At 42.9% G+C, this 26,280-nt stretch overlaps 1 protein-coding gene across 2 annotated transcripts in view; it reads right to left on the reverse strand.

The window, feature by feature from the left end:
- c1d (C1D nuclear receptor corepressor) overlaps positions 1–26,280 on the reverse strand; it is a 44,050-nt gene that overhangs the window by 12,166 nt on the left and 5,604 nt on the right. For both annotated transcript variants that reach the window (XM_070889794.1, XM_070889795.1), the window contains exons 2-3: positions 19,042–19,108; positions 18,877–18,932 (exon numbers count right to left, since the gene is read on the reverse strand). In XM_070889794.1, the coding sequence (XP_070745895.1) occupies positions 18,877–18,932; positions 19,042–19,108 (123 nt within the window). The remainder of the gene's footprint in view (positions 1–18,876; positions 18,933–19,041; positions 19,109–26,280) is intronic.

Raw genomic sequence — 26,280 nt, forward strand, 5'->3', positions numbered from 1 at the left:
TCAAGGAGCTTTCTCTTCTGAATCCATGTTGACGACTGTTTAGGTAATTATTGTACAAATAATCTTCAAGTTTATCTGATAAATGTTATTTTACATGGGATTGAAGACTAATGGCCCCGAGATACCCTTGTCTGTTTTGCCATCTTTTCGGAAAATGGGCACATTGTTAACTTGTTTCCAATCCACTGGTGGCTCACCAGTGTCCAGTGACTCCCTCATGATAATCAACGTTTCATAAATCTCCCAAAGAGGACAGGAGAAGAATTACCCATCCGCCAATATTCTTAGCAGGTCATGGGAAGGAGCGAAGAGAAAATATACGCAAGATGGCAGAAACACATCATAAGCTCCATAAACTTGGATTGCATTCCCTCGAGTTTAGAATGTTGTGGGGTGATTTAATTGAGGAGTTTTAAAAAAAAAGGTAATACAATAGAGTAGATACAGAGAAGTTAGTTCCTCTGGTGGGGGAATCCAGAATAAGGGGGCATAATCTTAAAATTAGGTCATTCAGCAGTGAAATTAGGTAGCACTTTTTCCACACAAACGGTAGTGGAAATGTGGAATTATCTCCCTCTGTGTCCCTTCAAAGCCACAAAGTTTAATTGCCATTAAGTAAACTCGGTGAGTTTATTCAGCATTTAATTGTTGCAGATTAGAACCTGGTCTTTTTTTTAAATATTTGAAAATGGTTATTAGAAAGGACATAGGCTGCAGGCATTCTGGTTCTAGTATTTTCTGTTCCTGGAGGGTTTCTCTCTACATTCCAAAAGGCTGGTTTGATGGATAAGGAAAATACTGGGGGCATCATTTGCTGCAGGAGGGCATCTAATGGTATCTATCTGCTGTTAGTTAGACTTACCCTTGCGTGTTCAGGTTTTAAATTTTTGCATAGCAAATTGCTGAAAGTGCGAGCTGGTAATGTCACAGCAAGGGAAAATAGGGCATCCAGAAGCAGAATTAACAGGGCAAGCAATTGTGTATCTCCTTAACCAAGCAGATTGAAGTATTGAGAAATTAACAGCACAAGGATGGAGAAGGAAGTGTAAATTAGAGTGGGTAAATTCAGTGTCAAATCACGTACAGAAAGATAAATAGAGAGGGAAAGAAAGATTGGATTAAGAGAGAAAGAAAAAAAAGGAAAAGTAAAAGAAAATGTTTTGAATTTAAAAATTTACATTTTTTAAATCCCCAACAATTATAATGTGTAGGAATAAGACTCCATACTTGTAATAGCCAATTTTCATTAACAGAGAGGTTGACTGGCAATAATCAACACTTGCATCATTAAAATGATACTTAGACTGAAATGGACAAGGCATAACTTTCTGCGGTGAGTTAGTTCGCATTTACTGTGCAAATACAGCAATTTCACACCGTGAAGGCAGACAGAGAGATGCAATTTTCTCGAAGCCAATGGCGGAGTGGCGCATCTTGGAGAGCAACTTTTAAATTTCCATGTTTAAATGTGCATCTGCCCGCTGTTGTCCTGGAGGTGCTGTAGCATTTGCACATAAACAATACAAGCGCCATTAGCCTCACCATTACTTTGACACAATGGGCCCAAGTTTTGGGCCATGTCTAGCACGGCCAGCCCCAACCTGGACGCCCATTTTTCGTACTCAAAAGTGCGCAGAAAAAAAAACTGATATTCTCCGGCTCCTCGGAGATCTTCAGCGGCGCGGCGCGGCGCGCACAGAACAGCAGGTGGCGGAGCCAGACACTCGCGCCGATTCTACAAGCAGTGGGGGGGCGGACCTAATTTAAATAAGGCAACGTCGTGCCGGCAACCCTGCGCGTGCGCATTGGAGCGTGCGTGCACGCGCAGTGGGAAATAAACATTGGCGCACGGGACTAGAGGAAAAGTGAAGATTTGTCTCGTGGACCCCTGGAAAGGCTTGTGATTTAATTTTAGTGATATTTTTGTGTGTGAAGGAGTGCTTTAGCAGCACTGTTGAATAAATCACCTGCTGAAATCAGTGAGTGCAGCTTTTCACTGCTAAACTTACAGAACCGGTGCTGCATTGGTGCATGCAAATTAAGGACTGTGTGTTTTGAGAAATAAGAGTGCCAATTCAACTTTGCAATGGATCAACATCCACCATGAGGAAGGGGAGATATTAGTCAACGTAATTGAGCAGAGATGGCAGGAGCTAGATACCAGCAACAGAGGTCGCGTAAAAGTGCCACTAAAAGAAATGAAGAAACGCTGGAACCAAGTTGCAGAAGATTACTGCGCAGTGGTGCATACCATGAGATCTAGAAGCCAGTGTAAAAAGAAATGGCACAACCTTGGTCAAGTAGTTAGTGTAAGTAATATTTTCCATTTTTAAATGTAATCATAATAGTAACTTGGCTATCTGTATGTTCCACCTTGCAGACTGACACACTCTGTAAAAAGTTATATTTTACTCTTTGCAGAAGAAATTGGCCCACAACAAAAGGGAGGCAACTCGGACAGGAGGAGGCATGCCCAATCTGCATCCACTGACACCCTTGGAACAAAGGGTAGCTGCTATGACGAGTTGTACATGGAGAAAAGCAATCAGTACAGCACAAGCTGGGCCCGCACGCGAGGAAGAGGGTAAGTCCTGAAAATGCATCATGGCTCTTTAAATCAACCTGCTATGTGTAAGAGTACTCATGCCACCCATCCGGCCCCCTTCCCTTGCTGTTAATCATTTGACTGTTCTGATGTATTTTGCAGAACATGATGATGATGATGATGATGATGTTGATGATGTTGCCACTGCTAACCCTGAGGATACAGAACAAGAACCAGTACAACCAGATGCAGACGAACCAGACTGGATGATGGCAGCGATGACTGAAATGTCTGCAGAGGAGAGCTTCCAAATTAATGTTTATGAGCCCCCATCAAGGGGCATCAGAGTTTCAACCCCTAGCATAGGTTTTGGTTCTACCTTCCATGGTTTTGATTCCGATGTTGCGGGTCCCATAGCTGCTGCTATCATGGAGCAGTTTACATCCATTCACCCACCATCCCAGCCCACGGCTCGCACTCGAGTGCTGTCGTCTGGAACACCGAGCGTCCCACCATCCCAGCCAGAGCCTCTCCCTCTAGTACTGCCGTCTGCAACACAGAGCGTCCCACAGTCCCAGCCCACGCCTCCGTGTAGTGGTGTCGCTTGCAACGAGCGTCTCACCGTCAGTGCCCGCGCCTCCCAGTGTAGTGGTGCCACGAGGCAGACCCAGGCGGAGAAGATTGGAGACACGCTCTCCTGACATGCAGTGTGCAACAGATGTGGCTCAGGTTGTGGCATTGGGTATGGAGACCAATGAGCTTACCCGATCACTCATCGGTAGCGTCAGTGCAGTGGGTGAAGAGTCGACGGTCCTGACGGGAGAAATAGCAGTAATGACACGGGAACTTAGGGAGGGAATGTCCGAGGGAGTGCAATCGACAGCACAAGCAGTCAGGGAGGGCATGCAAATGACGGCACAGGCCTTCAGGGAGGGCATGCAAGTGTCGGCACAGGCCTTCAGGGAGAGCGTGGGTGAGGTAGCTGCTGCAATAGTAAGGGCACATAGCACGGCCAATCAAATGACACCCCCATGAAGAAGTGAACATTCACTGAGATATGGATGAGACATGGTTGCAGCCTTTCATTGCTGCTTTTGTTCTTATTCTTGATGTAGCTATAGTAGCATTTATCAAATTGAAATTGTTTTGTAAGTTTTGTAACTTTACAACTTAAGTGATCTTAGGGTTTTTAAGTGATCTTATAGTGTAAATGCTCTCACATTTTGAATCTTATTTAATTTTGCATCTAAAAAGTGATCCTGAAGTTTAAGTGTTCTTCAGAGTGTAAGATTTTTCACATTGAAACTGTTTTGTAAGTTTTGTAACTTTACAAGTTTATAAGTGATCTTCAAGAGTCATATTAAAAAGTATAGTTTGATACAACAAATATTTTTAGAGTGACGTTAACTTTTCAATAAAATATTTTTTCATTAAAACTGTTTCATGTTCCATTAACGACACAACGTAGGAACAACTGCAAAGAATAAACATGTCCATGCGCAACAGTGGTCGCAGAGCCCTCAGGCATCAGTAGTTGAAGCGTTCACGGATGAGCTGCTGGCGCAAGGCTCGAGCAATTGTTAAAGGGGCACGATGGACGTCCTTCCTCCGACCTCGTGCTCCGGCATCAGGCACTTGCATGCTTTCCTGATCGTCGTCATCATCCATATCCTGCTGTTCCGTAATATTATCATGCACTGGACCCTCACGTAGGTCTCTGGTTCCACTACCAGCTCCTGCTGCCTCATGATGGCTAAGTTATGAAGCATGCAGCACACAACAGTGAAGTGACCGACAATCTAAGGAGAGTATAGCAAGTGTCCTCCAGAATGGTCCAGGCATCGGAATCGCTGTTTCAATATGCCAATGGTCCTCTCAATGATGCTGCGCGTCACAATGTGCATTATGTTGTATTGACGGTCAGCTTCTGTCCATGTCACGCGCAGGGGCGTCATGAGCCAGGTGGTCAGGCCGTACCCTTTGTCTCCCAGTAGCCAACTCTGCCCTTCTGGCTGCTGCTCAAACATGTCAGACATAACGCTGTCGTATAGGATGAACGCATCGTGGGTGCTGCCAGGGTATCTCGCATCGACTGACATGATGCGCTGCTTGTCGTCGCACATTGATAGAGTGGAAACCTTTCCTATTTCGGTACTGCTCAGAATCCTCCACATGTGCTTGCAAGGCTATGTGGGTACAATCAATGCAGCCCTGTACCTTTGGGAAGCCGGCAATCCTGAAGAAGCCCACAGTCCTCTCATGGATCGCTTGTGCGGTCATTGGGAAATTGATGGTCATTCCTTCGTGCATACAGTGCAGCCGTGACCTGATAAATGCAGCCATATATTGCACGTTGAGAGATAGCACACACATCTCCAGTTGTAGCCTGAAACAATCCCGAGGCATAGAAAGAAAGTGCAGCTGTTACCTTCACTGCAACAGACAGGGCAGTTGGCGTTCTGCTTCTGGGCTGCAAATCTGCCCTCAGCGACAACTTCTCTGCGGAAATGCAGCCTTTTGACACAATCAGCCTCGCTCATGTCCAGGTACGAGTGCCTGGCTCGATATTGTCGACGTGGGTAAAGTCTCCTGCCCATCAACCTACGGGCTATGACGTTCCTGGTGCGGTGAGCTCTAATCAACTCTCTCCTATGCAGTGAATTGATGGCGAACCATTGCATCATACGTGGTGTTTACAATGCAGCACCCATTCTGCAAATTTAAGTTTAAAAGTGTCTATATGGCTGTCTCTCCGTGTTCCTGGCCAAATGGCCTCAGTCCCCCTCACAGCTCGAAGGCTGCTTGATTGCTGTGTCTGCCCGCCGTCCAGTCACTGACGATGCCCCTATCCCGTGGCCAAATGGCCTCAGTCCCCCTCACAGCTCGAAGGCTGCTTGCTGTATCTTCGGCTGCCGTCCAGCCACTGATGGAAGGAAGGCCTGCCTGAAGCACCGCAGCTCGAAGGCTGCTTGCTGCCGCTGTTGGGGCTGCCGTCGAGACACTAACGCCACCCCTGTCTCCAACATGGAAGGTCTGCCTGAAGCACTGCAGCTCGAAGGCTGCTGCTGCTTCACACAGGTAGGAACATGGAATATTTAATCTTTGCTTTGTTTATAAATTTTTATTCAGGTTGGATCTTTATTTGTACAAGTATGACTGCTGAATGATTGTTGAATTTAATTACTTCCCCTCCCTTCCCCCCCACCCCCCTCATTCCCTACGCCTAATTTGTAACCTACGCCTGATTTGTAAAGTGTAGGCAAGGTTTTTCGAGCGTACAAAAATCTTCACTTACTCCATTCTAAGTTAGTTTGGAGTAAGATTTCACTACCTAAACTTTGAAAACAGGCGTAAGTGGCCGGACACGCCCCCTTTTGAAAAAAAAATTCTGTTCCAAAGTGAAACTGTTCTAACTGACTAGAACTGGAGCAAACTAAATGCCGAGAATTGCAATTTCTAAGATATTCCATTCTAAACCAGTTGCTCCAAAAAAACAGGAGCAATTCAGGCCGAAACTTGGCCCCAATGATGTTACTTTGATGCTATTTAAGCAGAAGGTATCAGTTATTGTTCAGTATTAATCATGGTTCAGTACTGTGATCATTAAAAATCATTGCAATGATAACAAACTATTTACAAAAGTTTCAGTGACTTGGTGAAGAGAAGATGATTTTTTTTTTTTAAGTGGTAGAAAGCTGCATGCATCAGTCAGTTTCTGTTATTGAAATATAAGATTTGCTAATGATGACGATGGCTATTCTCTAGCATATTTAAAAACACTTGTCTAGGTGAGAGGTTGTAATGTTCACCATTGTTAATGCAACAAAGTAGACACCAGACACCAGCCCAGGAGAGGGGAGAGTTCAGGGCCCAGGGGCAGTACGGGCCAGCCCACACATGCGATCTACTTGCAGCAGAGCTGGTCTCCAGTCATCTTGGTTAATCCTTGCCACTGGACCAAGACCTAGCTCTGTCAAGCCCGTGTGATGGCTGGTGTGCAACGGCCACCACACGTTAAAAAAAATCCACGCACAGGCATCTTCCACCCTTCAAGATTTAGTTCGGGACCTGGAATTTTAGGTCCTTCATTGAAACACCTGTGAACTTTTTGACGTAGAAGCAAGTCATCCTCGATTCGAGGGACTGCTTATGATGACGACTTTGACAGCAAATTACGGCCCACTGTTTACTTATTTTCTAAAAAAACAATTAAAAAACACCTACCACAGTGTCTGGAGAGAGTAGGAATCTTTTACAAATCCAAATTCTTTCAATGCAGACATGCATTCTCCCTTTGTAATCTCCAAGTAACCATGAGCAACACCCAGGAAAATAAGAAGGTGCACACATTTCTCATCACTCACAACACACTCTCTGTCACACTTATTTATACAGACAAATTTATTCCAGGGAGGTTTCTTGCACCTGACTCTTTAAAAAAAAATACATTTGGAATATGCAGAAAAACTCTCCAAACAGAAAATACCTCTTTAATACAGGTGTCAAAATGGATGTAGATTAGGACATTAAAAAAATCTTAGCAATCACACCATTTAAAAAAAGCCAGGTATTGCATCCAGAGTTTGAAGTTGCAATCTGAGGAGTAATTAAACTTTGATTGGTGAGGTCACTGTACCACAAGGTCAAACAACTCAACCTTGCCATTTACTGAACAATTAGATTTGCTCACAACTATCTGTCCCACCTATGACAGGGACTGTGGTTCTCGTATTGGACAGTTCAGCCACCTAAGGATTCATTTTTTAAAGAGTGGAAGCAAGTCTTCCTCGATTTCGAGGGCCTGCCTATGATGATGATGATGATGATGATGATGATGATGATGATGATGATGATGGTGATATTTGCACCACTCTACCTTAGTAGTAGAATTATAGTAGTGCCTTTCTTGGGATAATACCCTGGTCCTCAAAACAGCAGAGAAAAACTCACCATAAGCAATAACACATGGGATCCGCCAACATTTTTCTTTATTCATTGCTGGGATGTGGGTGTCGCTGGCAATGCCAGCATTTATTTCCCTTCCCCAATTGTCCTTGAGAAGGTGGTGAGGAGCTGCCTCCTTGAACCACTGCAGTCCATGTGGTGAAGGTGTTGCAGGATTTTCACCCACTGATGATGAAGCAAAGGCAATATAGTTCCAAGTCAGGATGTTTTATAACTTGGAGGGGAACTTGCAGGTGATGGTGTTTCCACGCGCTTGCTGCCCTCATCTTTCTAGGTGGTAGAGATCATAGGTTTGGGAGTTGCTGTCAAAAAAAGCCTTGGCAAGTCGCTGCAGTACGTCTTGTAGATGGTACACACTGCTGCCACTGTGCGCCGGTGGCAGAGGGAGTGAACGTTCAAGATGGTGGGTGGGGTGCCGATCAAGCGGGCTGCTTTGTCCTGGATGGTGTCGAGCTTCTTGAGTGTTGTTGGAGCTGCACTTATCCAGGCAAGCAGAAAGCATTCCATCACACTCCTGACTTGTTGCCTTGTAGATGGTGGAAAGGCTTTGGGGAGTCAGGAGGGGAGACACTCGCCGCAGAATATCCAGTCTCTTTCCTGCTCTTGTAGCTGCAGTATATATGGGGCTTGTCCATTTAAGTTTCTGGTCAATGGTTACACCCAGGATGTAAATGGTAATTCCGTTGAATGTCATGGGGTGGTGCTTAGATTCTCGCTTGTTGGAGATAGTCATTGCCTGGTGCTTGTGGCACGAATGTTACTTGCCACTATCAGCCCAAGCCTGAATGTTGTGCAGGTCTTGCTGCATGCTTCATTATCGGGAGAGTTGCGAATGGAACTGAACACTGCAATCATTTGCGAACATTCCCACTTCTGACCTTGTGATGGAGGGAAGGTTATTGATGAAGCAGCTGAAGATAGTTGGGCCTGAGACACTGTCCTGAGAAACTCCTGCAGCGATGTCGTGAGGCTGAGATGATTGACCTCCAACAAGCACACCATCTTCCTTTGTGTTCGGTATGACTCCAGCCAGTGGAGACATTTCCCCGATTCCCATTAACTTTAATTTTACTAGGGCTCCTTGATGCCACACTTGGTAAAATGCTGCCTTGATGTCAAGGGCAGTCACTCTCACCTCACCTCTGGAATTTAGTTCTTTTGTCCATGCTTGGACCAAGGCTGTAATAAGGTCTGGAGCCAAGTGGTCCTGGCAGAACCCAAACGGAGTATCAGTGAGCAGGTTATTGGTGAGTAAGTGCTGCTTGATACACTGTTGACAACACCTTCCATTACATTTGCTGAGGATTAGGAGTAGACTGATGGGGCAGTAATTGGCCGGATTGTATTTATGCTGCTTTTTGTGGACAGGACATACCTAGGCAGTTTTCCACATTGTCCGGTAGATGCCAGTGCTGTAGCTGTACTGGAACAGCTTGGTTAGAGGCATGGCTAGTGATATTCAGGGAGCCTCTTCGTCCCGTTATTTGTTTAATTGTCCACTACCATTATACAGACATACAGAAATGTGCGTCAGTCACATAACACGTCACAAATGTAAAACTATCTTAAGAAAATAGAAAGCTTGCTACGAACAAGTAGCCTGAAATAACTGTTACAACTTGTGATTTTATTGAAGTCCCTGAGCTTCTGGTAGCCTGTCACTTGAATTATTCGCTCCACTCCCCGCTCTGACCTCTCGGTCCTCGGTCTCCTGCACTATTCCAATGAAGCTCAGGCAAACTCGAGGAACAGCACCTCATCTTTCAATCAGGCACTTTACAACCTTCCGGACTCAACATCGAGTTCAACAATTTCAGGTCATAATCTCTGCTCCCGTCTTTTCCAGACAGCAGCTGTTGAGAATTCTACTATTCCCATTTACAGCTCCTCGAGACCCATCTTTTGTTTTTTTACTTGCCCCATTACCATCTCTTTTTGTTATTTAATCTGTGCTTGCTAACTACCGTCCTATCTCCAATAGCTCTCCAAAGTCCTTGAATGTGTTGTCGCCTCCCAAATCCGTGACCATCTTTCCCAGAAATCCATGTTTGTGAATCCCTTCAATCTGGATTCTGCCACTGTCACAGCACCAAAACGGCTCTCAAGTCACAAATGATATTCTTTGGACTGTGACAGATGGTAAATTATCCCTCCTTGTCCTGCTGGACCTGTCTGCAGCCTCTGACAGTTGACCACTCCATCCTCCTCCAATGCCTCTCCACCACCGTCCAGCTGGGAGGGACTGCACTCGCCTGGTTCCATTCTTATCTATCTAATCATAGCCAGAAAATCTGCAATGGCTTCTCTTCCCACTCCCACATCGTTACCTCTGGTGTCCCCCAATGACCTATCCTTGGCCCCCTCCTATCTCTCATTTATATGCTGCCCCTTGGCGATATCATCCGAAAACACGGAGTCAGTTTTCACATGTACGCTGATGACACACAGCTCCACCTCTCCATGGTGTCTAAATTGTCAGACTGCCTGTCTGACATCCAGTACTGGATGAGCATAAATTTTATCCAATTAAATATTGGGAAGACCGAAACCATTGTTTATGGCCCCCACCACAAACTGCGTAACCTAGCCACTGACTCCATTCCTCTCCCCAACTTCTGTCCGAGGCTGAACCAGACTGTTCACAACCTAGGTGTCATATTTGACCCTGAAAATGAGCTTCCGGCCACATATCCACGACATAACTAGAACCGCCTATTTCTATCTCCGTACATTGCCGGTCTCTGCCCCTGCCCCAGCTCATCTGTTGCTGAAACCCTCATCCATGCCTTTGTTACATCTAGACTTGACTACTCCAACGCACTCCTGGCTGGCCTCCCACATTCTACTCTACGTAAACTTGAGGTCATTCAAAACTCGGCTGCCCGTGTCCTAACTCGCACCAAGTCCCAATCACCCATCACCCCTGTGCTCACTGACCTACATTGGCTCCCGGTTAAGCAATGCCTCTATTTAAAAATTCTCATTCTGGTTTACAAATTCCTCCATGGCCTCGCCCCTCTCTATCTCTAATCTCTTTCAGCCTCACAACCCTACGAGATGGCTGTGCTCCTCAAATTCTGCCCATGAGTATCCCTAATTATAACTGCTCAACCATCGGTGGTCATGCCTTCAGCTGCCTGGGCCCTAAGCTCTGGAACCCTCTCCACCTCTCCACCTCTCCACCTCTCCACCTCTCCACCTCTCCACCTCTCCACCTCTCCACCTCTCCACCTCTCCACCTCTCCACCTCTCCACCTCTCCACCTCTCCACCTCTCCACCTCTCCACCTCACGCTCCTTAAATCCTACCTCTTTGACCAAGCTTTTGGTCATCTGCCGTAATAATTTCTTCTTATGCGGTTCAGTGTCAAATTTCTTTGTTTTATCTTGTAACACTGCTGTGAAGCGCCTTGGGACATTTTACTACGTTAAAGACGCTATATAAATAAAAGTTGTTGTTGTTGTAGTAGTAATCTCTCCTGCCTTCCACCCTATCACAGACCTTCCCTTTTGATCTTTCCTCCCCTTCCCACTTTCCCAGCCTCTGTACTTGTTATGGAAATGTTAACGGTTTCTCTCTCCACAGATGCTGCCTGGTGAGCACTTCTAGGATTTTCTGTTTTTATATATGATCTTATTGATTTCAGTTGTATGTAGCTGCAATTACTTTGATTCTTTTGGGAGCTGTAGCCATAAAGGGGGTGGGCCAGATTGGCAGCTGAACTATCCAACCAACTACACCATGGGAGATCTGCTAGTATAAAAAATGTTTCAAGCTGATTGGACTCCTAGGCAAGATGACTGACAGTCACACTCAACAAAAGAAATATCAATAGACTCCCCAACCTTTTCACCCAACATAAAATAGGTTTGGTTCAACTGGGGTATTTGGCGGGTTCAGATGACGTTATAAAACCATGAAGCTCAAGCTGTTCATAACTGGCTGTAAACAAACCAATACTGAATAAACATCCCTCGGTACAGACTGCAGAATGTGTTTCGGGAGGGGGAAAACAGAGATAGACATTAACCTGGGGGAGGGAAAGAGCGTGGACATTAACTGCTTAAGATCAAAATCATCCCATTATTCCCAACAGCAGGTATCATGGCAAATACTGGTCACTGTGCTCTTAGTTAATAATCAAAAACATGCACTCTGAGGAATTAATGACTGAGACATGATCGCTGTCATCTTAAATCACAATTTATAGCTGATCAACAACCCAAATAAATCTAATTGGGACTGTTATGAAGCCAAATGGTGTACCATCCAATAGTGCAACTCGGTTACTTTTATAATCCAAAAGGCAATAAGTTGAACACTCTTAGCCAGAACATGATTTACCACACACTTTATTATACCTTCTGACTACAAGGAACCTATGCTTCTAGCCGAAAAGGTCACTGAACACGGATTCGTGAAATGGTCATCGAAGTAGCAGATAAGTAGTGTTTTGTTTCTTGAAAAGCAGCACAATATATTACACTTAGAGATGATAGTTTTACATAATCTATGTGTAACAAGTTCAGAATTCAGGCACATTAAGAACTAGTGCATAGAACAATATTCTTTTTTAAAAGGTGCAATCACCTGAAAATGAGGTCCAACTTGCACAGTACTTTATACCAGTGTTTAGGGGATCGAGAAGATTACTTGAAAAGTCCGCCTCCTCTTTTGCCCAGAGTACAGTCTTTTTTTTTTATATAAAGAAAATAAATTAAAATGGGAAAAAAACAAACACTCCTAATTCCTTACTGGTATTTATTTCCCACAACATCATGAGACAAACAGATTTAAAATTACTCAAAATCTATCAGATTATTTTGCACAATTATATTTACTAAGCCACACAGAATTGCTAATTAAAACAATCCAAGAATGAAGGGACTTTTCCACATACAGGCCTCACTAAAATCTGCGCACTTCACCCATTGAATGAAATCACACTCGTCTGGCTGAAAAGCTGCCAAGTGATTGTAAGCAGTTTTCAAGTATCTAAATTTGGCAGGTACAATCTTCCATCTGGTGGCAGCAACAGATCAAAGAACAAAACTATTAAGTCTTTGGAAGTGACAGAAAAACCAGATTTTCAGTTTAACTGCCCAATCTAATATTTAACAGGCTATGCAAAAACATTTCAGGTCATCAAATTTTACATTTAGAGAATGTGGTCCCACCACAGACCTGTTCTCTTGTGGGGAGATGGGATGAAAATACAAGTTATAAAAACTGTATTGTTTTAGGCACCAGCCTCAGAGTCAGAAGATTGTGTGTTCAAGCCCCATTCCAGAGACTTGAGCACATAGACTAAGCGGACACTTAGTTTAACTGCCCAATCTTTCAGATTAAACTAATTAAACCAAAGCCCTGTGCGTCTGCTCAGCTGGACGTACAAGATCCCATGCACTATTTGAAGAGAAGCAGGGGAGTTCATAGAATCATAGAAAGTTACAGCACGGAAGGAGGCCATTTCGGCCCATCATGTCCATGCTGGCCAACAAAGGGCTACCCAGCCTAATCCCACTTTCCAGCTCTTGATCCGTAGCCGTGTAGGTTACGGCACTTCAAGTGCCCATCCAAGTACTTTTTAAATACGGTGAGGGTTTTTGCCTCTACCACCCTTTTAGGCAGTAAGTTCCAGACCCCCAACACCCTCTGGGTGAAGAAATTTCCCCTCAAATCCCCTCTACCAATTACTTTAAATGGCCCCTGGGCGAAGGGAAATAGGTCCTTTCTACCCACTTTATCTAGGACCCTCATAATTTTATACACCTCAATAAGGTCTCCCCTCAGCCTCCTCTGTTCCAAGGAAAACAAACCCACCCAATCCAATCTTTCCTCATAGCCAAGATTCTCTCCTCCCGGCAACATCCTCGTAAATCTCCTCTCTAGTGCAATCACATCTTTCCTGTAATGTGGTGACCAGAACTGCACGCAGTACTCTAGCTGTGCCTAACTAGTGTTTTATATAGTTAAAGTATAACCACCCTGCTCTTGTATTCTATGCCTCAGCCAATAAAGGCAAGCATTCCATATGCCTTCTTAACCACCTTATCTACCTGGCCTGCACTCCAAGGTCCTTTTGTTCCTCTACACTTCAGTGTCCTATCATTTAATGTCTATTCCATTTCCTTGTTAGCCCTCCCCAAATGCATTACCTCACACTTCTCCGGATTGAATTCCATTTGCCACTGTTCTGCCCACCTAACCAGTTTATTGATATCTTCCTAGTCTGCAGCTTTCTTCTTCTTCTTCTTCATTATCAACCGCGCAGCCGATTTTAGTGTCATCTGCAAACTTCTTAAATCATACCCGCTATATGCAAGTCTAGATCATTGATGTAACACCACAAAAAGCAAGGGACCTAGTACTGAGCCCTGCGAAACTCCACTGGAAACATCCTTCCAGTCACAAAGACACTCATCAACCATTACCCTCTGCTTCCTGCCTCTGAGCCAATTTTGGATCCAACTTGCCACTTTGCCCTGGATCCCATGGGCTTTTACTTTCATGACCAGGCTACCAATTGGAACCTTATCAAAAGCCTTGCTAAAATCCATATACACTACATCAAACATATGACCCTCATCTACCATCCTTGTTACCTCCTCAAAAAATTCAATCAAGTTTGTTAGACATGATCTTCCCTTAACAAATCCATGCTGACTATCCTTGATTAATCTGTGTCTTTCTAAATGAAGATTTATCCTGTCCCTCAGAATTCTTTCCAATAATTTTCCCACCACTTAGGTTAGGATGACTGGCCTGGAATTGCTCGGTCTAGCCCTTTCCCCCCTTTTTAAACAATGGTACCACATTAGCAGTCCTCCAGTCCTCCGGCACCACACCTGAAGCCAGAGAGGACTGGAAAATGGTCAGAGCGTTTGCTATTTCCTCTTTTGCTTCGCTTAACAGCCTGGGATTTCATCTGGGCCTGGGGATTTATCCACTTTTGAAGCTGCTAAATCCCTTAATACTTCCTTTCTCACTGTTTATTTCATCTAATATTTCACACTTCTCCTCCCTGATAGCAATGTCTGCATCGCCCCTCTCCTTTGTGAAAACAGATGCAAAGTATTTATCGAGAACCCTACTGACGTCTCCCGCTTCCGCACACAGATTACCCTCAAGATCTCGAATAGGCCCTACCCTTTCTTTAGTTATCCTCTTACTCTTAATATATTTATAAAACATCTTTGGGTTTTTCTTGATTTTACTTGCCAAGAATTTTTCATGCTCCCTCTTTGCTTTCCTAATATCCTTTTTAATTTCAGCCCTGAACTTTCTATACTCCTCTAAAAGATTCTGCTGTATTTAGCCCTCGGTATCTGTCATAAGCCTCCTTTTTTTCTTTATCCTATCCTGTATGCCCCTAGACATCCAGGGGGCTCTAGATTTGTTAGTCCCACGCTTTTTCTTTAAGGGCACATATTTGGTCTAAACCCTACGGATCTCCTCCTTCAATGCCTCCCCACTGTTCTGACACTAATTTACCTTCAAGTAGCTGTTTGCAGTCCACTATGGCTAAATCCCATCTCAGCTTAGCAAAATTTGCTTTTCCCCAATTTAGAACTTTTATTCCTGGTCTAACCTTGTCCTTTTCCATAACTATCTTAAATCTAACGGAGTTCTTCAGTATCCTGGTCAATATTTATCCCTTAAACAGAGTATATGATCATTTATCTTATTGCTCTTGGTGGGAGCTTGCTGTGCAGATCATCTGCCCCATTTCCCTGCATTACAACAGCAATTACACTTCAAAAGTAAGTCATTGGCCGTAAAGCACTTTAGGATGTCTCGAGATCATGAAAGGCACTATTTAAATATAAGTCATTTATTCTTCCTTTACATGCACATTTTATTTATTTTCCCCAATTTTTCATTTTACAGTTTAACTTCCATCTATATATCTCACTAACTTCAGGAAAAACACAAAAGTGGCAGCACTACTTGTTTTAAACAAATATAAAGTTACGACAGAAATATGAAGACAGATTAAAAAACTGGACGCAACAGAGTGAGGGCTTGGTCTTGGTTCCCAGTATAGCCACTTTGGCAATCATTTTGTGCTCACTGCACAGATTGTGCAAATATTTTCACGGCAATAATATTTGCTCACATTTGAGAACACACCTGCGATAGCATAGCTTCATTCTCTTATCTGAAAGCAGATTACTGGGAGCCTTACTAGGGAGAGGTAGAAGCTCAGAGCCATACAGATCACAGGCCACAAAGGTAAAAATAGACGAGACACCTCTGCATTGTGATATCATGAGAAATATCCAGGGGGATGCTCCCTCCATTAAGGTCACTCTGTTAAAAGTTTGAGTAACTGAAGTTAAAGGGTTTAACAGAAACATATACCTAGCTACAGAACAATAATACTGGCCAAAGAACTTAAAAATCCTTCTAGCATTTAATACTCAAAGTCTGTCATAAATATGGTTCTTAGGATCATATTTTCATGCGATGAGTTGTACTAACTCCCACAACTCCTCCCTTTGGGGAGTTAAGCTTACTTTCTAGTCAGATTTGCATACAGCCCAGTCCCATCGCTCTAGTCTCCTGGTACTGCACCATCAGTGTGATATATGCAGAACTGGAACTTCTCAATGTAGCACATGTTCCATTTGTTTGATTATCTTTAATCCCCCTTGACGATGCACAATGATTTGCTTAGAACTTTTTTTTTGTTGTTGCAAGAAATCAGCTAGATGTCAGGAATCTCAGTAATTAAAAATAAATACCAATCCAGTTTGTATCTTGCACTGCTGCAATTCCTAAAAGTATAATGTTTATATAGGATTCACATCAAATTCAAAATAAGACATTTGGGTCATTCTGAACTTTTAAAATAATCACAATTTCTTTCCCTCCCTTCTTGTGGGGCACAGAAAAATTATGTCTGTTACTTGGTAATAAATGCTGGCTATGCCAGCGACACCCACATCCCATGAACGAATAAAAAAAAAACATATACACTTCAGACATAAAAGCACAAATGTTCAGTAGAAATCTTCTACTATTAAACATTTTGAAATTTGTTCCATAGATCTCAAACTGAAAAGTATCAAAGACATAAATGACAGTAGATTTTACTAATGGAATAAACTGTTATGAACTGTGTGCTCGCTTGATGATCTGCATCCCAGAGTACTTAAGGAGATGGCCTTGGAAATAGCGGATGCATTGACAGTCATTTTCCAACACTCCATAGACTCTGGATCAGTTCCTATGGAGTAGCCAATGTAACCCCACTTTTTAAAAAAAAAAAGGAGGGAGAGAAAACAGGGAATTATAGACCGGTCAGCCCGACATTGGAAGTGGGTAGTGGCAGCGCATTTGGAAAGAGGTGACATGATAGGTCCAAGTCAGCATGGATTTGTGAAAGGGAAATCATGCTTGACAAATCTTCTGGAATTTTTTTGAGGATGTTTCCAGTAGAGTGGACAAGGGAGAACCAGTTGATGTGGTGTATTTGGACTTTCAGAAGGCTTTCAACAAGGTCCCACCCAAGAGATTAATGTGCAAAGTTAAAGCACATGGGATTGGGGGTAGTGCGCTGACGTGGATTGAGAACTGGTTGACAGACAGGAAGCAAAGAGTAGGAGTAAATGGGTACTTTTCAGAATGGCAGGCAGTGACAAGTGGGGTACCGCAAGGTTCTGTGCTGGGGCCCCAGCTGTTTACATTGTACATTAATGATTTAGACGAGGGGATTAAATGTAGTATCTCCAAATTTGCGGATGACACTAAGTTGGGTGGCAGTGTGAGCTGTGAGGCTGCAGAGTGACTTGGATAGGTTAGGTGAATGGGCAAATGCATGGCAGATGAAGTATAATGTGGATAAATGTGAGGTTATCCACTTTGGTAGTAAAAACAGAGAGACAGACTATTATCTGAATGGTGACAGATTAAGAAAAGGGGAGGTGCAACGAGACCTGGGTGTCATGGTACATCAGTCATTGAAGGTTGGCATGCAGGTACAGCAGGCGATTAAGAAAGCAAATGGCATGTTGGCCTTCATAGCGAGGGGATTTGAGTACAGGGGCAGGGAGGTGTTACTACAGTTGTACAGGGCCTTGGTGAGGCCACACCTGGTGTATTGTGTACAGTTTTGGTCTCCTAACTTGAGGAAGGACATTCTTGCTATTGAGGGAGTGCAGCGAAGGTTCACCAGACTGATTCCCGGGATGGCAGGACTGACATATCAAGAAAGACTGGATCAACTAGGCTTGTATTCACTGGAGTTCAGAAGAATGAGAGGTGATCTCATAGAAACGTTTAAAATTCTGATGGGTTTAGACAGGTTAGATACAGGAAGAATGTTCCCAATGTTGGGGAAGTCCAAAACCAGGGGTCACAGTCTAAGGATAAGGGGTAAGCCATTTAGGACCGAGATGAGGAGAAACTTCTTCACCCAGAGTGGTAAACCTGTGGAATTCTCTACCACAGAAAGTTGTTGAGGCCAATTCACTAAATATATTCAAAAAGGAGTTAGATGTAGTCCTTACTACTAGGGTGATCAAGGGTTTTGGCGAGAAAGCAGGAATGGGGTACTGAAGTTGCATGTTCAGCCATGAACTCATTGAATGGCAGTGCAGGCTCGAAGGGCCGAATGGCCAACTCCTGCACCTATTTTCTATGTTTCTATATGTATGCAAAAGATAAGTTATAATGAGACTTGAATAAACTATCACTGAAGGAGCCATAACGATGAAAATTACAACAGACATTGTGCTTCGAGTATTCCTGTAATCAGATGTACCTCAATAATATTGAAAAGAAATGTTTCTTTAAAAGATGTAAAATTCTTAGGACATCGCATGATACCAGCAACTAGATGAGCTCTTGACACAGCTCATTCTGTGTTCAATCACAATAGTGTCCCTATTTAAATGGAAGAATAAAGAAAGTCCAGACGAATATTTTTAAGTTTTGAAACTTGGGAGAGTGGTGGCAGATAACCTTCATTTCTTGAATCAGCTTTTAACTAGATTCTGCAATGTAACAATTCATTTTGCATGTCCATCTTGGAATCTGGAGGGGCCTGTAACCACTTTAATCCTAATCTATGTACCTCCCTGCTAAATTCCCTTTGCTCTCTCCTTTCTTTTCAACCAAGCTTTTGAGCACGTCTCCTAGCTCTTGTTTGGCAACTACCCCTTTATTTCTTATCTATTTTTGTCGTTTCTCCACCCCCCCCCCCACCTATGTAAAGTGCCTTGGGTGCAGTATAGTTTCAAGTTGTTGGTACACTAGAAAGGAAGATTCTGAAGTTAATTTGCAATTATATTTTTGACAACTCAAGACTACCAGAGTTGTTAAAACTATGACCATGAACACACTACAAGCACATTTCTTACCAATTCCTGTTTGACTGGATGTTCTTTGGGATTGATTCCTTGTGTGACAAGGTATACTATGAAGCAAAGAAGAAACAAATTGTTACAATAATGCCTTTATAAAAAAAGGGAAATGAAATAATGTGATAATGTTCAGCAAACATACAAATGATCAGGAATACTCACTCCAAAACATAGAATTCAATGCATAAGCAGAGGCTAAATCCAGCTTGGCTTGCTCAAGAGGGTCCAACTGAAAGAGAAAATAAACATAATTTTACACTGAAAATAAAGTTTAGAACTAGGGAGCAACTCGTTTATGGAACATGTTTATTGAACTGTGAAAGAGTTTTGTACTAGATTCAAAAATGTTTTTACTTTCGAAAAATATCTCTTTACATGCATTAGGTTCGACATTCCCGTTTACATGTTTTTATCTTGCAGTGAGCAAAAATTCTGGTTAGAGTATCAAATGTCCACACTAGCAGAACAAGTGTTAAAAAAAATCAAGAGCAACCACTATTTGGAAAAATCTGGAATTCTATAAAGTGAAATATGCTGAATTAATGTTATGAGGCGTCTAATGCAGACAGCATGAAATTATTCAACAATCGGTAGCTTATGAAAAACATAATTTAAGGGTGTGAATTACAAAAAGCTTGAACTCTGCTTTTACGATCTATGAATGTTATGTGGATCCCAAGTTACTACTGAGTTACTCCATCTTAATAAAACAATTTTCTCCCTTAAGTCTGCCTATCAATTCCAAATTTTTAAATAATGATCCTAATTTATACACTCCTGTCATAACCTCTTTTTCCAAGCAGTGCTTTTGCTTCCCATTGACACAATTTGTTCGAGACTAATAGTAAACAAACAATGTGGTTAAAATTAAAATGGTAGTGGTTCTAAAGTATCAAAATTTCATTTCAGGGTTTAGATCACATTTTTAAAGTTAGTTGAACTTTTTCTCATCATTTATGATATTGACTGAACCTGTCAAACAACCTACTTCTCACAATCATGCAAAATTCTGCACTCTACAACATCTAAAACATGAACAATTTAATGCTGGTGTAAGTAAGCACTGCCAGTTTAGTAATGCAGATTGAACCGCTCCTATCCGGCACCCTCGGGTCCTGACCAATGCCGGATAAGGGATTTTGCCGGACGATGGGAGGTCACATTAAATTGGATGGTACAGGTACTGAACAAGGGGTTATCGGGACTGGCTGGCATGGGGCTGGGAATGCGGCAGAGAGATTGTGGTGGGGGGGCGGGGGGGGCGGTCAGTGGTTTGCGGGGTCAGGCCAGCGATTGCGGGAGTCGGCTGCGAGGAAGGACTTCAATTTGTTCATGTCGATGTTCTGCTCATGCGCCACCCGGTGGCCGGGAATGGTGCCAGACGAGGGGTGGTGCTGGATAAGGGAGTCCCGGATAAGGGAGGTTCAACCTGTATCAGCAAGTGAACAGTAGTACAAGGAAGACACCATGGTTATGGTTATAGCTGGAGCCGGTGATGGTCCGCACCTCTGTATTCAAACATTTGTAAAGGACACTACTTTCTGGCCACCTCCACTACAGTAAATGTTCTGATTAAGTAAGGCTGATGGAACAGTTAGCTTGGTTCAATTAATCAGAGAGGAATAGCATTAAAGGTCACTGTCCCGGTTTCTAAAATTGCAGAACATGTAAGTAAAGTCAAGAGTTATGGGGAGTGGGCAGGAAAGTGGAGCTGAGGCCAAGATCAGATCAGCCATGATCTTACTGAATGGCGGAGCAGGTTCGACGGGCCAAATGGCCACTCCTGCTCCTATTTCTTATGTTCTTAAAAGACATGCCTTGCATCAGTGGCAGTCATACCACCTCCAAAAGGAAAATGATAATTCACCATAGGCCTGGAATAAAAGTTCACACGAGGCACTCCAGTGACCCAGTTCATTGTTAAATAAGTATGATTGTTCCTTAGTGTGATTATTCCAAAGAGTACAAGAGTGTTGACTGGTTAAACCCCAGAGTTCCATATTCCCAATATGTGGGAACTACAGGGCAAGGTGATTAAACAGGCCAATCATGGATTATTTCTTTAAGTTTCAAACATCTCACATTGGTGAAATGTACACCTTTATTCTTGCATAGAATCTACAGCGCAGAATCAGGCCAACTGGCTTATGTCGGTGTATATACTAACATAGAAAACATAGAAAATAGGTGCAGGAGTAGGCCATACAGCCCTTCGAGCCTCCTCCAAATCTAATCACCTCTTCCCACCCTGCCTGCATATTTTTTTCTCCTTCACATATGCATCAAGCCTCCCCTTAAATGAGTCAATGCTATCTGCTTCAAGCTCTCCATATGGCAATGAGTTCCACATTATCAAATAAAGAATCGAAGAGAAGCTAATGTTGCTATCTTACACTTATATGCCCTTTGTTCTGGACTCACCAAGTAGTGGAAATAGTTTCTCCACATCCAGCCTATTGAACCCCTTCGTAATTTTAAAGAACTCAATCGGATCTCCTCTTAATCCTCACTCGTTGGAGAAAAAAGTCCCAGCCTGCTCAATCTTTCCCGATAGTTGCATCTTCTCAATTCTCGAAACAGCCTTGTAAATCTTTTCTGCATTTTCTCCAGTGCTTCAATATCCTTTTTATAGCATGGAAATCAGAACTGCACATAGCATTCCAATGAGTGTGGTCGAACTAAACTTCTATATAAATTTAACATTACCTCCCTGTTTTTGTATTCTATTTCTCTAGAAATGAACCCCAATAATTTGTTTGCACAATTTATAGCACTATCAACTTGCGTTGCTGCTTTTAATGATTTATGTATCGACATTCCCATACCGCTTTGTTCCACTACCCTATTTAGTTTCTTACCTTCCAAAGAATAAGTGTCCTCCTTATTCCTCCTATCAAAATGAACCACCTCACACTTTGCTATATCGAATTTCATTTGTAGTTTATCCACCCACTCGAAGCCTATTTATGCTTTCCTCCACATCATTATGGCTGTCCTCCACATCATTTGCGACACTCACCAATTTAGCATCATCTGCAAATTTTTGACACCATAGCTCCAATTCCTGAGTCCAATCATTTATGTATATGGTTAAAAAAAAGTGGTCCAGCCAATGTTTCCTTTAAGCTGCGTGGCCGTGCAGCACTCTGGAGCTCCTGCGCAGCCATCTCAACATCTTTTAAATGCAAAAAATGCACATGTGCAGAATTCTGAATGGGCCATGCAGCCCCCCCAAAAATTTAGAGAACATTGATCCCAGTACGGATCCTTGCGGAACACCACTTCCTACATTCTGACAGTCCGAAAAACTTCCCTCAACTCCTACCCTCTGTTTTCAAGCCATCTTTCAATGCATTGTGCTATCTGACCCATGATTCCACACGACCTTTAAGTATTTTCAATACGCTTGATACTGAGCTGTGGATACTCAGTCGTCGAGTGTATTCAAGACAGAGATTGATAGATTTCTGGATACTTAGGAAATCAAGTGATATGGGGATAGTTCAAAAAGGTGGAGTTAAGGTAGAAGATTAGCCATAATCTTATTGAATGGCAGAGCAGGTTTGAAGAACTGAATGGCCTACTCCAGCTCCTAGTTCTTATATTCTTAAATAGCTTGTAAAGTACTAGGATTTTCTTTTACTTCTACATAAAAATCTGGCCTCCGATATATTAAGTTACATGCTGCACTGGTGTGTTGAATATTTTAGTTAGTACTGGCTACAATACCTTCACATTTTGGGTTGCAAGGTCCATGAAGCAGCATACAGTATGAACAATATTTTTTTTAAAAGATCATCTGAATTGTGCCACCTGTCAGGATTACTGTAATGTATTCTTTTGACCAACTCAATTAAATTAGCAGTATGAACCTTATTTAGATGGAAACAAAGAAGCAAACAGGTTTTGTTAAAGGCAAACAAAGCAGGATTAGTTCTAAACCTCCACCTTGAATAACATGTGACTGAGCGCTGTTTTAAATGACAGTTGCCAACTTTACAAGGACAGAAAGTCACGGAATACTTGGGGCAGTGAAACATAATCTCTTCTGAAAATAAAACTGCAGTTTGTTCCACGAAAAGCACAATAATACACGAGCCTCCAGCAACATTTCAGAGTTAGACGCTAAAGCTTAACTTACACAATGAAGATGTTTATAGAACCTCGATCAAGTGATAAATTGTCGTCAACGATTAAGCAGCAAACTCACTCTGGAATGTTTCAAGCATGATGACAGACATTTATCAAATCTGAACTATTTTCTCAGCTTAAGCAAGTTAATATTTTTGGATCAACTAAGACCTTGGCTGCAGTTCTACTTGCACATTGACCCAAAAATATATGATCTTAGAATTTTCCAATACATTGAATGTACTTAGAAAAGCAGTGTTGTAAATCCTAGGTCATCGTGAAAAATTGAGGCAATGCCAGAGAAAAATATATGCATACTTATTAAAAAAATCAGAAACTCAGCCAAATTGTGCTGCATTAGGATAAAAGCTTAACTTAAATTACAAAGCCAGCAATAATATTTTTTCTATTAAGTGTTACTGAGTGCCATTTTTATGAGCAGGGTTTTTACCCAGGTGCTTCAGCAGTATAATCTCTTTAAAGGTTGCATAAAATGCTTTGTGTGATTCCCATTATGACAAAATTTATTCTCATCACTATTCGTTCGTTTTTATTTTAAGCACATGCATTCTGGACAAATGCCTGGATTTTTTCGACTAGAGTAATGCAATGCTACAGCCACAGATTTCCTGTAGCAGAAGCAAGATGGCAGATGAATGCTAAACTGACTTGTCTGTGAAGTTGTACTGTCAGCATTGTATTATAGAAGCGAGCCCCAGGTGGGCAGAGGAAACGTTTCAAGGACACCCGCAAAGCCTCCTTGATAAAATGCAACATCCCCACCGGCACCTGCAAATCCCTGGCCCAAGATTGCCCTAAGTGGAGGAAGAGCAGGAGGGCGCTGAGCACCTCGAGTCCCATCACCGAGAGCATGCAGAAACCAAGCGCAGACAGTGGAAGAAGCGTGCGGCAAACCAGACTCCCCAACCATCCTTTCCTCCAACCACTGTCTGTCCCACCTGTGACAGAGACTGTTCAGTCACATGAGGACTCACTTTTAGAGTGGAAGCAAGTCTTCCTCAATTTCCAGGGACTGCCCATGATGATGACAGACCAGCGTACTCATGGTTCACTTTACTGAATTTCGGAAAGATTTGAAACATCCAGGCTGAGACTCTCCCCCGCATTACCACCCAATAGCAAGTGGGATCACAGCAGGGAACGACAGTTAATGCCGACAGCGAGTTCCATCACAGCCTCGACCAGGGTTTCTCGACCAGGCCCCCACCGGAAGCACATTCCCCAGCTACCATGTGCAAATAGCAGAAGGCTAGAGTCCCAGCAAGTTTTCTTTGCATCTGCCTATATTACCACCACTTCCTGGGCCCACTGTGAGGAAGGTGTTGGTAAGCCCCAAGAAGCAATAGTAATGGTCCAGAGCTTCCTCTATGCTGGCAAAGAACTTTATTTTCCTCCATCCTCAATGGACTTACCTGGAACAGCCTCAGACTGCCAAAGACTACAAAGCTTCAGCTCCAGGCATCTATGTGGCATTTTCACCCCTTTAATTCTGTCCCTGCTTCCTGCGATGCCAGCATTTTACTTGGGACTGATGGCAGACTCCCATTTAGCAGTAAGAATCCTGCCAGGAGCCCATCATGCATCCAAAATAAGTCCTGCCCCTCCAAACTCTGCCTTGAAGAGGATTACCCCAGCTCCAATGGCTAGATAGCATCCCACCAATACCCTTACCACTTCCAATTTGTTTCCTTATTTACATTTTTAAACTCATTCCTTGTCCAATCCCTGGACACTGAACTACATTTATAATAAGGGAAGTACATAGGGATCACCATAATCATAAATCTAAACCACACACCAAGGAACAGTCTATGGGCAGGCAACAATGACCAAGAGCCAGAAGTCAGCAAAAAAAAATGGAAGCACAGATTAGGGAGTGTCACAATGGGACAAACTAAATGTTGCTGCTCTGAGTATACTTTTGTCAAAGGTATGACACTTGTATTTCATTTATGGTACTCATAAAAGTAAAAGAAATCCACATGTCATTGTGCAATTGCACAAAGAGCTCAAATTTACCATTGGGTGGGAAGCCTTATAGAATCAGTCTGTCACAATGCTGACCAATATGCACCATCACTTCATAAGAACATAAGAAATAAGAACAGGAGTAAGCCAGAACGTCCCTCGAGCCTCCTCAGCCAGTCAATAAGGTCATGGCTGATCTGATCATGGACTCAGCTCCACTTCCCCGCCCGCTCCCCATAACCCCTTATCGTTTAAGAAACTATCCCTATCTTAAATTTATTCAATGTCCCAGCTTCCACAGCTCTCTGAAGCAGCGAATTCCACAGATTCACAACCCTCAGAGAAGAAATTTCTCATCTCAGTTCTAAAAGGGTGGCCCCTTATTCTAAGATCATGCCCTCTAGTTTTAGTCTCCATCAGTGGAGACATCCTCTCTGCATCCACCTTGTCAAGCCCCCTCATAATCTTATACATTTCTATAAGATCACCTCTCAGGTCTTCTAAATTCCAATGAGTAGTGGCCCAACCTACTCAACCTTTCATCAGTCAACCCCCTCATCCCCGGAATCAACCTAGTGAACCTTTTCTGAACTGCCTCCAGCGCAAGTATATCCTTTCGTAAATGTGGAAAACAAAATTGCACACAGTATTCCAGGTGTGGCCTCACTAATACCGCTGTAACAAGACTTCCCTGCTTTTATACTCCATCCCCTTTTCAATAAAGGCCAATATTCCATTGGCCTTCCTGATCACTTGCTGTACCTGCATACTATCCTTTTGTGTTTCTTGCACAAGTACCCCCAGATCCTGCTGTACTGCAGCACTTTGCAAACTTTCTCCATTTCAATAATAACTTGCTCTTTGATTTTTTTTCTGCCAAAGTGCATGACCTCACACTTTCCAACATTATACTCCATCTGCCAAATTCTTGCCCATTCACTTAGCCTGTCTATGTCCTCCTGCAGCCTCTTTATGTCCTCCTCACACATTGCCCTTCCTCCCACCTCCCACCTTTGTATCGTCAGCAAACTTGGCTACGTTACACTCAGTCCCCTCTTCCAAGTCGTTAATATAGATTGTAAATAGTTGAGATCACAGCACTGATCCCTGCGGCACCCCACTCGTTACTGGTAGCCGACCAGAGAATGAACCATTTATCCCGACTCTCTGTTTTCTGTTTGTCAGCCAATCTTCTATCCATGCTAATATATTACCCCCAACCCGATGAATTTTTATCTTGTGCAGTAACCTTTTGTGTGGCACCTTGTCAAATGCCTTTTG

This window comes from Pristiophorus japonicus, chromosome 9 (genome assembly GCF_044704955.1).
Source record: "Pristiophorus japonicus isolate sPriJap1 chromosome 9, sPriJap1.hap1, whole genome shotgun sequence".
In the NCBI taxonomy this organism is placed as follows: Eukaryota; Metazoa; Chordata; class Chondrichthyes; family Pristiophoridae; genus Pristiophorus; species Pristiophorus japonicus.